Source organism: Tiliqua scincoides, chromosome 8, assembly GCF_035046505.1.
Source record: "Tiliqua scincoides isolate rTilSci1 chromosome 8, rTilSci1.hap2, whole genome shotgun sequence".
In the NCBI taxonomy this organism is placed as follows: Eukaryota; Metazoa; Chordata; class Lepidosauria; order Squamata; family Scincidae; genus Tiliqua; species Tiliqua scincoides.
In genome coordinates, this window is record NC_089828.1 from 48,857,280 (window position 1) to 48,870,044 (window position 12,765).

At 44.2% G+C, this 12,765-nt stretch overlaps 1 protein-coding gene and 2 non-coding genes across 6 annotated transcripts in view; all 3 read right to left on the bottom strand.

The window, feature by feature from the left end:
* TEX14 (testis expressed 14, intercellular bridge forming factor) overlaps positions 1-1,071 on the bottom strand; it is a 60,479-nt gene extending 59,408 nt beyond the window's left edge. For all 4 annotated transcript variants that reach the window (XM_066634870.1, XM_066634872.1, XM_066634869.1 and 1 more), the window contains exon 1: positions 912-1,071. In XM_066634870.1, coding sequence (XP_066490967.1) covers positions 912-998 — 87 coding nt within the window. In that variant the 5' untranslated portion in view covers positions 999-1,071. The remainder of the gene's footprint in view (positions 1-911) is intronic.
* Positions 1,072-3,200: 2,129 nt separating this feature from the next.
* On the bottom strand, positions 3,201-3,415 carry LOC136659581 (small nucleolar RNA U3). The gene has a single exon (XR_010794852.1). It is a non-coding gene; the product is annotated as a small nucleolar RNA U3 (small nucleolar RNA).
* Positions 3,416-10,060: 6,645 nt separating this feature from the next.
* LOC136659580 (small nucleolar RNA U3) lies at positions 10,061-10,275 on the bottom strand. Its single transcript, XR_010794851.1, has one exon. It is a non-coding gene; the product is annotated as a small nucleolar RNA U3 (small nucleolar RNA).
* Between the last annotated feature and the right edge of the window lie 2,490 nt (positions 10,276-12,765).

Genomic DNA, 12,765 nt, shown 5'->3' on the forward strand with positions numbered 1-12,765 from the left:
TGATAGAGCAAGTGTTGTTACAGGAAAATAGCTTCTTTCTCATTAATACTGAGTACAAATGGGGTATACTTGGGGGAAAAATTCTCATTATTCTTAGAAGCAAAGAATTGCTGAAATTTTACTACAGTTGTTACAAAATGAAGAAATAAAATCAAGGATAGAAAATAATCATCCCCGCACTCCACATTCAGCAGTTACAGAAAGAGTTTAAACCACACCCAGGTTTTATATGCATTCCATATTTCCACTATCACATCACACAAGATAATAAACTGATATTGGGTACAGAAATTCATCATTCTGAGAATGCTATGTTCTTATACTTTAAGGAAAACCTAAGTCTCCAGTCCCCAAGGCTGCAGGGATTGGCTCAAAAGTACATTGGGGGGGGGATAAGAAACCTTTGGGTAGCAGTAGGGGCTAGTGGAAGAAATGACTTTCTGCAACCTAAACTACACATATTTAACATAGGGTAAAGTAGTCTGGGAAGAGGATTATTGCTTTCCAGCCCTACCTCTGGGTTTCCCAGAGGCATCTGATTGGCTACTATAGGAAACAAGATCCAGACTAGACGTTCTGACCAGAGCGATCTCTGTATTCTTCTGAGGACTGAATGCTGCAGTACTACAATGTGGGAAAGCTTTTGCCTTTGTGTCCTCCTTGTGGGTCTTTCCCATCTAACTGTCCACTGCAGGAAGAACTAGGACTAGAGAACTAAACTTTGCTCTGATCTAGCAGGGCCCTTATGGTAGGAACTCAGGGAACTTACTTCCAAGCAAATGGAGTTGCAGCCTAAGCCTCCTTCACGATTCTGTGAACACCCTGCTTCATATTTACTCCATTCTCATCATGTAATGAAATTTCATCTACACACAAGCTTCCAAGGCAAAGCATTGCTCACTGTCACTCACTTGGGCACTACTTTCTTTTCCTGCTGACATAGCCCAGTTTTGTGGGTTCTTTCCATTCTTGTCATGGATTCGCAGGTCTCCACCCATGTCCAGCAGTTTACTGAGAATGGACTGGTTGCCTGAAAAGGCTGCGGCATGGACTGGAGTACTCCCATCATAACAGCGGCTGAGAAAATAGCAAATAAACACAAGAAGGATAAATGCTTATGATAGAGAGATTCCTGGGACTCCTCTAAATTCCTGGGATTTCTTTAAAAACTGATAGAGAGATTCCTGGGACTTGGTCTCTGGGTCAAATTGTTAAGCAGACATAGACTTCTTTATAAGCATATAGAAAATTTATTTACATGCTATTTACAGATTAAGAATAGATTTGGATGGATACAGGTTTTAAGTTACCCCATGGTGGATCTTTGATTTCTTCTCCGAACCACACCTAAAACTCCAGTACTTGTACTCTATGGACAACAAGTGACCCATGTGATATACATGTCACTTCCCTCTCCTTATTTGGCATACTGGTGCATGGTTCCAGCCCTCACTGGGAGCCATGTATGGAAGTTCTGGCCTGCAACTTTGATTTCACAACACCCTGGAATGTTCCTTTTGGGAAAGCTACGACACACATGTTTTTCTCTGCAGGTCATCTTGACATTTTCTACCTTGTTTTTAACAGAAAACACGAGTCATGTTTTTTCCTAATGTTCCTCCTCTGAGAGAAGTTAGGTTAACCCCTAAAATTTCTAACACTTATATGCCTAGAAATATCAAACTGTGAAATACAGAGCTTTGGGACTCACTGGTTTGGGTCTGAACCATAATCCAGAAGAATATCAACCAACTTTCCAAGACCAAGCAAGGCAGATGTGAACAGTGCAGTCTGCCCTAAGGAGTTCACACAGTCAGCACTGATTCCTGCAAAAGATAAACGGAAACAAGGTTAGCCACCATGCTCCACCCCATTTCACACTGAAACACTCTTTAGGATGCTGCCTTCTCCTGTCTCAGATTCTTGGTCCATTCTAGTTCATTATTATCTATACAGACTGGCAGTAGCTCCCCAAAGTTTCAGAGAGGGACCATGGAATTGTCTCAATCCTATCTGGAGATGTTGGAGATTGAACCTGCACCTTCTGTAAACAAAGCAAGTGCTCTATCATTGGGCTTTAAGTCAGTGGTGGGGCTCTCAGAACCCACAACCTGGTCTCAGATTCTCCGCTATTTAAAAAGTGGGGGGGGATGGCTACTCAAGTGTCTCCATCACAGAAGTACCATTAGTGACAGTGCACAGAAAAGACTGATTTCCTTGCTGAAGTCCAGGGTGTTGGGACTACTACTGAAAACAAGCTCAGTTCATCCGTACAAGTTATCTCTACACACCACTATCAAGCATGAGTAGTTGGGACTGCAATATGCACACTTTCCTAGCAGTAAGTACAGTTGAATGATGCAGGCTTAATTCTTATGTATGGTATGCACATAACTGGATTGCACTTTGGCATCTGAGGATTTACAATTTCATGCCTGACTTTAATGTTCTTCATACAAGGACATCTGCAAGAGGGATCTGAAGGCCTTAGGGATGGACCTCAACAAGTGGGAAACCCTGGCCTCTGAGCGGCCCGCTTGGAGGCAGGCTGTGCAGCATGGCCTTTCCCAGTTTGAAGAGACACTTTGCCAACAGTCTGAGGCTAAGAGGCAAAGAAGGAAGGCCCATAGCCAGGGAGACAGACCAGGGACAGACTGCACTTGCTCCCGGTGTGGAAGGGATTGTCACTCCCGGATTGGCCTTTTCAGCCACACTAGACGCTGTGCCAGAACCACCTTTCAGAGCGCGATACCATAGTCTTTCGAGACTGAAGGTTGCCAATACAATAGGGGTCTAGAGGACTCTGCTGAATGTTTGTATCAGTGGATCCATTAGATTTCTACAAAGGGTATTCTTGGCTGAAACCCTGGAAACCCATTACCCACCCTTTAGAAAAAAAAAAATTATCCCTATTCTCCCACCAAAGAGTTATGCCATATACTATTTTTGAAAAAAGCCATTAAGTTACCACTTTATGTCTTACATAAGCTAAAACAGAAAGACTGTATACCAGTGATTTTCAATCTTTTGAGAAGGTACTAAAAATGGATTTTAAAGTTTGAAGAAATACAGCAATTATAACTTGGCAAAACCTCTCCTGCACTGTAGAGACCAAGCTTATAAAAACAGGTAAAAGATTTGAAAATTAAAACAAACGTAAATGTATTCTTCTATTTTTTAACTGCTGTTAAAAAAGGCCAACCACTCAGCCTGTGTTCTCTCCCTCTGACCTCCTCAAAAGAGAAGACAGAACGGTCATCAATAGCAGAAAGCAGCCACATACGCAGCACTTTCCACTCGCTTCGCGCTCAGAGGAGAACACTTTACCTCCTCCTCGTGGTTGGACGGACTAAACACTTTGGAACGCACTTCTCTAGTTTGACACTATAGAAATGATCCCTGAAAGTATAGTCTTAACAAACACAAGCTCAGTAAGGAAACCAGGCTCTGCCTACTAGCGCTTCAGGTCACAGCAAACAACATCAGAACCAACACTTCAACTTCAAACGATTCATTTGCACACCAAAGCCCCAACAATTTTGAACTTGTTCCGAAATGTTTCCTTCAGGAACGCTTTATAAAGCTTACATTAGAAAAGATCTGAAGCCGCCCCACAAGTCTTTACGCTTCTAATTTGCATAAGATACCCAGGCGGCCAATCACATTCCCCGTCAATCTCGGCAACTCCCCACCCTCGCTCAGTAGTCGTTCAAAGCCATGTGATTGTCGAGGCTTCGGAGTTCTTGTGTACATCTTCCCGGATGACGCTGCTGCAATATCACTGCCGAAGGCCCTGCACGCAAGGGATCTTATTTCTTTGCAACCCGGTAGGGTTTGTCAATTTGCTACGTGCAAAGACTCGTGTTGCAAGCTACCACACAGCGAACCAGGAAGGGTCTGGTCTAACAGCCCAAACCTAATTGGCTCTACTCAAAAGTAAGTCCCATTATGTTCAATAGGGCTTGCTCCCAGGAAAGTGGGCATAGGACTGTAGCCTGAATCTCACTGCTGCCACTACGGGTCTCCAATTACACGCTTACATAGCAGTAAGCCTCACTGAACAATATGGAGCTTCCCCATATCTAGTCTCTCCCAGCCTCTTGCAATATCGGGATTAAAAATTGTTGGTCTACCACACAAGGCTGTTGTACACCTTCCTAGCTGCATGTACAGTATTTTAATGGATCTAAAGTGTCTGAGCAAGTTTATGCACATTTCTCTGGCAGTTCCTCCTAGTAATGTGGGGCTTATCCCAAAATAACCATAAATAGGCTCAGGTTATACAGCTACTATCACATGCACAGTTGGCTTGAAAGCCAAACAACCAGGCAGTATTGTTCCAATCCTTCACCTGTAACTAACACCTACTACCTTCAGTGTAAATTCAGAGAATAAACTAAAAAAACTATACATTAATTATATTGCTAGTGCATTAGCCCAGGAGGAAAGAAAAACAGAAACAAATAGAAAAATATAAAGGGTTGCTTATTAAACAAGGTAGAGAATAAGTAAAAGCCTTCTGTGCACACTTATCTCAAACTCTACCGGACACAGGGACTTACATCCAAGTATACAGGCCTGGTATTTCACTAGAAGTCTACTCAACAATTCTTACACAATTTAATATGTATTTATTCGGGTGAGAAGACCATGATTGTGTCAAAAAATTAGAATTCATGTAAAAAAGTCCAACGTTTGGTTCTGTAGAGTTTCCTCAAGGAAATGTGCCTAGACAGGACACGTTGCTAGAGACAAAGAGCTGTTTCTGGCTTGCTCTCATGGTCTTATCACCTGAATAAATATATATTAAATTGTTGGATTACTGCTGGCCATGAAAACCTATGAACATATACAATTCCTACACACCTGAATTACTTTACAGCAGGGGTGCTCACACTTTTTTGGCTCGAGAGCTACTTTGAAACCCAGCAAGGCCCGGAGATCTACCAGAGTTTTTTTTACAATGTTCGCGCCATCATAGCATATAACATTTATGTGTACAATGTATGCTGGTGTGCCTTGAGCCCCACTGAGTATAACAGGACTTACTCCTGAGTAGACATGCCTAGGATTAGGCTGTGAGGCTGCAATCCTAGCCACACTTACCTGGAAGTAAGCCCCATTGAGTACAATGGGCCTTACTCCCGGTGTTTCCTCCCAGAGGCACCTGAAGGGGGGGGTTGGCACTCCGCGATCTACTCATTTTGCCTCGCGATCTACCGGTAGATCACAATCCACCTATTGAGCACCCCTGCTTTACAGCATCTAATAACTTTTCTTTCAATTTTTTTTATTTGCTTAGATGCCTAGTCACCACACCCTATTCTAGCTTACCACCCACTAACTATAAAAACACATAACACTTTAACATCACAGATACTAATTCTATTTTTTACTCTACTGTTAAAAGATTAGGCCAACCACTCAGCCTGTGTTCTCTCCCTCTGACCCCCTCCAAGGAGAAGGCAGCAAGCCATATACACAGCACTTTCTGCTTGCTTTGCACTCAGAACATTTTGCCTCCTCCTCGTGGTTGGAGGACTAAACACTTTGCACAGCTGCGCTACAAGGATATCTGCAAGAGGGATCTGAAAGCCTTAGGAATGAACCTCAACAGATGGGAAACCTTGGCCTCTGAGCTTGAGCATTCTGCTTGGAGGCAGGCTGTGCAGAATGGCCTTTCACAGTTTGAAGAGACACTTTGCCAACTGACTGAGGCAAGGAGAGAAGGCCCCATAACCAGAGAGACAGACCAGGAACACACTATACTTGCTCCCATTGTGGAAGGGATTATCACTCCCAAATCAGCCTTTTCAGCCACACTAGACCACTGTGCCAGAACCACCATTCAGAGTAAGATACCATAGTTTTGCAGACTGAAGATTGCCAACATTCAACCCTCATCACGCCAGAAAACACACGGGCGGCAGTTCACCGCTTTCCAACCAACAGTGGTCGCCCTATTCTCCGCCCACCTCCACCTTCCTCCCACTCCATCTGCGACTCAAAACCTCATGCAGCCACGCCTACTAATTTGCACAGTCACCACCCCTCATTGCTCAATTTTTTTCCTAAATAGGCAAGTTGGACGAAGCCACACACAGGACTTCCTGTGGGGATTCCTTCCCAGTAGGTAAGCACAGCGCCTCTGGAGAAGGACAGATAAATATGTTTCCTCTTGGAACAGGCAAGTCCTTAAGAAAACCCCACTACTTGGGAGGCACCCCTCTGAACTCATGTGGCTTCCTTCAGAGTAAACAGGTATACTGTGCTGCAACAAGAAGGGTTAAAATAAGATCCAAAGATGCACTTCGTTGCCACACTGGCAGGCTGCAAGTTTGCAAAAGGGCATGAAGGCAACATTCTCCTCCCCGCCAGACCCAGTTGCCCCCCAAAACTGGTACTCAGATGTATACTGCCTCTGAACATGGCTGTTCCAGGCATGCATTTAGCTAGTTAACTATTTGACAAACGTAAAATTTTCTACACATTTGTCCAGTCCTTTGAAATCAGTCTTCTAAGCCATCATCAAATTTTGACACAGCAAATTTCACATATTATGTGTGGTGTGAAGAAGTATTGTGAGCTATGCAAAAATCTACTGCCAATCAGTGTTACTATTGTGATTTCTAGTATTTTGAGAGTGAAAGACATTCTATCCATCCACTCCATCTGTGTCGTGTATAATTTCATAAAACTTTACCTCCCTACAAAAGGTCTTGGAATTGTGGGTTGACTCAGAAGGCAGTGATCCTCCAGTTTATTTCAGGTTATTTCTTGGACTTGTCACAACAACCAGGGAGCCGAATCGAACCCAAGCCCGGGCCCAAAAACTGGTTCAGATACTTATTTTCCAGTTAAGTAGAACTGAACCCAGAGTTACAGACTCATGGTTGTAACCCTGAATCAAACCCCTTACACAGAAAACACTGAGACCCAGTTAAGCCAAATCTGCCCAAAGTTGCATATATGCAACAGGGAGAAAATGCGTACACCTGTGGGCTGGGCAGAAATGGGTTAAATATATATGGTTTGCTGATCAGGTACTCAGTTTTCAGTCATATGATTAATGTTTTATTTCCCTGTGGTTCTTTATAAACCAACTTTCTTTGTCCAAAAAAAAAGGGGGGGGGAGAAAAACCTTTTAAAAAATGAGAAACAAAAAGCTAAAAAAATTTTATTCTGCATGAAATGGATCTATACCTGTGCGAAATGTCTAAATGCTTACCAAGCCATTTTTTCAGCTTGTGAGAGAAATAGAACCAGAGTTTTAAAAAAATACTGAACAGGGCACAAATTGTGCAGAATGCGGCGGCCCGTGTGGTTACTGGAGGTAGGCGGTTCGACTCTGTCAGTCCGCTTCTCCAGCGGCTGCATTGGCTGCCCATTCGTTTCCGGGCCCAATTCAAGGTGCTGGTATTGACCTTTAAAGCCCTATACTGCTCTGGACCAGGGTATCTTAGAGATCGCCTACTCCCGTACAATCTAGCTCGTCCTTTAGGTCATCAGAGAAGGCCTTTTTACAAGTGCCGCCGCCTAGGGAGGTACGTGGGGCGGCTGCAAGAAATAGGGCCTTCTCAGTAGTGGCACCAACGCTATGGAACTCCCTTCCCCTTGACTTAAGAATGGCTCCCTCTCTTGAGACCTTTCGGCGAGGCCTGAAGACCCTTCTGTTTAAACAAGCCTTCTGAGTTCTCGGCCTTTTAACATCTTTTTAACATCTTTTAATATTTTTACAGGCCTGACTCTTTTATGACTTGCTGCTGCTCTATGCTCTTTTTACCTATTTTTTACTCTGACTGCTGTTTTTTATGATGTGTTAATATGTTTTTATTTGTTTTTAAATTATGTTTTTAATATGTTGTAAGCCGCCTTGAGTCCCTTCGGGGAGAAAGGCGGAGTAAAAATAAAGTTGTTATTATTATTATTATTGTTAACTATTCAACCCTTTTGGTGACAAGGAGCCTAAATGATCACCTCCACAATATCATACTTAAAAGAGCATGTAAACGGGCTCATCAGTTAAATGGTAAGGAGCAAGTTGATAGCTGAACACAGGACATCACCTGTACACATTTTCCATAGGAAGTGACTGTGGCTCAATGCCAAACTGTCTGCTTTACATTCAGAAGGTTTCCAGTTTAATACTTGGCATCTCTAGTTAAAAGCACTCCAGGAAGTAGGACTGGATAAGATCTCTGCTTGAGACTCAGTAGTACAGTGGGGGGGGGGGGGAGTCAAAATAGTGAGCATTATATGGACCAACACTAGCCTCAACATAAAGCTGCTCATATATCATGTCAGCCACATCTGCAGAGGCAGACCAAGTGAGATCTTCAATTGTGTTTAAATATCTCTCCTAATTGCCTCCCTGTTAGGGATTTCCCATTCCCCTGCAACCTGATCTTTAGCTGAGGATTTGAACACCGAAGGCCTTCTACATGCATGCACTCCACCACTGAGCCATTCCTTCCCCCATTCAGGACATCACAAGGCAAGGATCAGACACCTAAAAAGTGGATTTTCAAAACTGAATCCACAGACACTATGCTTTAACACACCATTTACCCAGACAAAACTGTTCTTGTTTGTTTATACCTTGCTTTATCTCCCTCCTGAGCATTCAAAGTGACCATACACCTTGCATTGTTACAGTACAGCACAGTGGGGAAGCACATAATATAGAAAGTCCCAGGTTCAAATCCTAGTACTTCCAAGTAAGGCTGGAAAAGATTGCAGTCTGAAATCCTGGAGAGCCACCACCAATCATTTAGGCAACCTGGGTTAGATGGCTCAACAGTCTGTCATTAGGATGCAGCTTTGTATGCATGCAACATTTTATTTTAAATTAATGTATATCCCACCTTTTTTTCTTTTTTGTATTTTTTATTGATGTTTAATTTTTTAAAGTATATATTCCACTTATATTTACATAATCATAAATCAACAATCTTTTTTCCCCCTTTTTACCCCTAAGGGGGTATATCCCACCTTTCCAGGTATTTTTTTTAGAACTGCACAAGGCAGACGACAACCTAACACAATTACAGAGTTCAACTACAATTACAAATGCTCAGAGCTATCACACCGATTCACCTACAAAGCCCATAATGGCAGAAGGCCTGATGCCCTAAAAATTGCAATGTTTCCATAAAGTTTCCGACAGTATGACTGTGAAGCTTCACAAATAACTGTGGGCAAATCAAACAATTCCCAAAGAGCAAACACCCTAAATTAAGATGATACTTCATGCATTAGGGGTCTGTTTTCAGAAAAGCTTCTGCCTCGGTCACCATGGTCTCACCTTTATAGTACCACTAAACATTTTTTATTGTTTTTTTCTACTATAGAGCTCATCTTTAGGAAGCATTTACAAAACACTGCCAAGAGGAGCTACTGTATTAGAGCCCAATCCTGAGCTCAGCTTGCTCAGCTTACTCAGCTCAGTAAGGCATGCCAGTGAGTTCTACTGCCAGGCTACTGCCCTTGCTAACCCTGCGCTGAGCTAGCACTGGGCAGTTTAAGCAAGGGTGGGGAGGGGGCTGGGGAGGAGGCATTCAGAGGGGAGAGGGCAGAGAGGAGGCGTGACAGGGAGGTGGGGGCAGAATTACAAACCACTTCTAGTTCACTTGCTGCTTCAAAGGTGTCTGTTAGATTCAGATACACATCTAGTTTGGTTCTTAAGATGCTGTAAAGGTGGCAGACTTAATTACATTAGCCTCTGCTAGATACAAGAAATTTCAAACTGCAAGAAGAAATCGCAGCTTCCACTAGCATCACAGAGGTACAGGGGAAAAAATTAACTATGTGGCAACAACCATTATGTGACTGTTGGAAGATAATCTGATTAAGGATACTTTCTATGCACTCATCTCAGGTCAGGCTTTAACTCAATACAGAGGTTTCTTTCCAAGTATACAGTGAGCATATCTAGCATCTTCTACTACCAAGCTTAATAGCCTTCAAAGTTTCTCCTAAAAATCTGTACACCTGAACAGGCTGCAAAGACAGTAAAACTTCCACACAACTATTTTTTAAAACTGCTTAAAAAATTAGGCCAACCACTCAGCCTGTGTTCTCTCCCTCTGACCTTCTCTAAGGAGAAAGCAGAACGGTCATCAATAGCAGAAAGCAGCCACATACGCAGCACTTTCCACTCGCTTCGCGCTCAGAAGAGAACACTTCGCCTCCTCCTCGAGGTTGGACGGACTAAACACTTTGGAACGCACTTCTCTAGTTTAACACTATAGAAATGATCCCTGAAAGTATAGTCTTAACCTCTCACCCAGCCAGAAAACACACAGGCAGCCATTCACCACTTTCCACCCTACAGCGGACGCCCTATTCTCCGACCGCCTCCACCTTCCTCCCACCCCGTCCGCGACCCTGTCCACCACGGTGTGAACCGGGACACACTTCAGGTGCGATTACGGCTCGTGCCCGCCGCCGTGGCTCCCTCCCACATGAAATTAAGGGCGGTCATTCGCCTGAAGGGCAAAACCTCGCCATGGCTTCTCGTGCAGTCACGCCTGCTAATCTGCATAAGCGCCGCCCCTTGTGGCTCAATTGGAGCCTTTTTTTCTAAATGAGGTGAGATGGCCCAAGCCACACTTCCTGGAGAGGAAGCCGCACGGAATTCCTGTGGGGATTCCTTCTGCACCTCTCAGGAAGGACAGATAAATACGTTCCCTCCTGGAATAGGTAGGTTCTATTTAGGAGGTGCCCCACTGAACTTCATGCTGTTTCCTTCTGAGTAAACAGGTATACTTGCTAAACAGGTTTCTTGCTATAGCAAGAAAACAGTAAAGTAAGCAAGAAAGCAAGAAAAAGTAAACAGGTTTCTTGCTGCAGCAAGAAAAGTTAAAGTAAGATCAAAGGACACACCTAGTTCTGAATCCTGTCACCACAGTGGCAGGCCAGATACCACTTGCAAGTTTGAAGAGAGCCCATGAAGACAACCTCCCTCCTCCCCAACACACCCAAGTTGCCCCAAGCAACCAGTACATGGATGTGCACTGCCCTTGAACATGGAGGTTCCATTTATCCATTGTGGCTAATAGCACAGGATTGCAGCCCTAATTCAGCATTCTATTTTCACAGCTGCTAGTCAGTTCCTCTATGAACTGACCTCTATGAAGTTTTAAACAAAGCATGAAGGCAGACCTGTCTGTAAATAAGGACAAAGAAGTCACACCACCATTCTATTATTATTGGCAACCTTCAGTCTCGAAAGACTATGGTATCGCGCTCTGAAAGGTGGTTCTGGCACAGCGTCTAGTGTGGCTGAAAAGGCCAATCCGGAAGTGACAATCCCTTCCACACCAGGAGCAAGTGCAGTCTGTCCCTGGTCTGTCTCCCTGGCTATGGGCCTTCCTTCTTTGGCTCTTTGCCTCAGACTGTTGGCCAAGTGTCTCTTCAAACTGGGAAAGGCCATGCTGCACAGCCTGCCTCCAAGCGGGCTGCTCAGAGGCCAGGGTTTCCCACTTGTTGAGGTCCATTCCTAAGGCCTTCAGATCCCTCTTGCAGATGTCCTTGTATCGCAGCTGTGGTCTACCTGTAGGGCGCTTTCCTTGCACGAGTTCTCCATAGAGGAGATCCTTTGGGATCCGCCCATCATCCATTCTCACGACATGACCGAGCCAACGCAGGCGTCTCTGTTTCAGCAGTGCATACGTGCTAGGGATTCCAGCACGTTCCAGGACTGTGTTGTTAGGAACTTTGTCCTGCCAGGTGATGCCGAGAATGCGTCGGAGGCAGCGCATGTGGAAAGCGTTCAGTTTCCTCTCCTGTTGTGAGCGAAGAGTCCATGACTCGCTGCAGTACAGAAGTGTACTCAGGACGCAAGCTCTGTAGACCTGGATCTTGGTATGTTCCGTCAGCTTCTTGTTGGACCAGACTCTCTTTGTGAGTCTGGAAAACGTGGTAGCTGCTTTACCGACACGTTTGTTTAGCTCAGTATCGAGAGAAAGAGTGTCGGAGATCGTTGAGCCAAGGTACACAAAGTCATGGACAACCTCCAGTTCATGCGCAGAGATTGTAATGCTGGGAGGTGAGTCCACATCCTGAACCATGACCTGTGTTTTCTTTAAGCTGATCGTCAGTCCAAAATCTTGGCAGGCCTTGCTAAAACGATCCATGAGCTGCTGGAGATCTTTGGCAGAGTGGGCAGTGACAGCTGCATCGTCGGCAAAGAGGAAGTCACGCAGACATTTCAGCTGGACTTTGGACTTTGCTCTCAGTCTGGAGAGGTTGAAGAGCTTTCCGTCAGATCTGGTCCGGAGATAGATGCCTTCTGTTGCAGTTCCAAAGGCCTGCTTCAGCATGACAGCGAAGAAAATCCCAAACAAGGTTGGTGCAAGAACACAGCCCTGCTTCACGCCACTTCAGATGTCAAAGGGGTCTGATGTGGAGCCATCAAAGACAACAGTCTTCGTAAATAAGGACAAAGAACCACCACCATTCTATGAATGTCTAAACTTGGCATGTCATTTCATCCAAAGCACAACCAACTGTCAGAAAGAGTGTAAGCCCAATCCTATGCCTGTCTACTCAGAAGTAAGTTCCATTATCAATGGAGCTTACTCTCAGGAAAGTGTGGATAGGTTTGCAACCTGTGTGTGTTTTTTTTACCACTCTGGATGGTACAAAAATATCTAGGGAGGGTTTTCGTTATTAAACCTGGTCACCAGGGTCCTGCAATCTCAACAACCAAACACAGCCACCACAGAAATTACCTTTTTTCAAAAGTTTCTTCACTTTCACGTA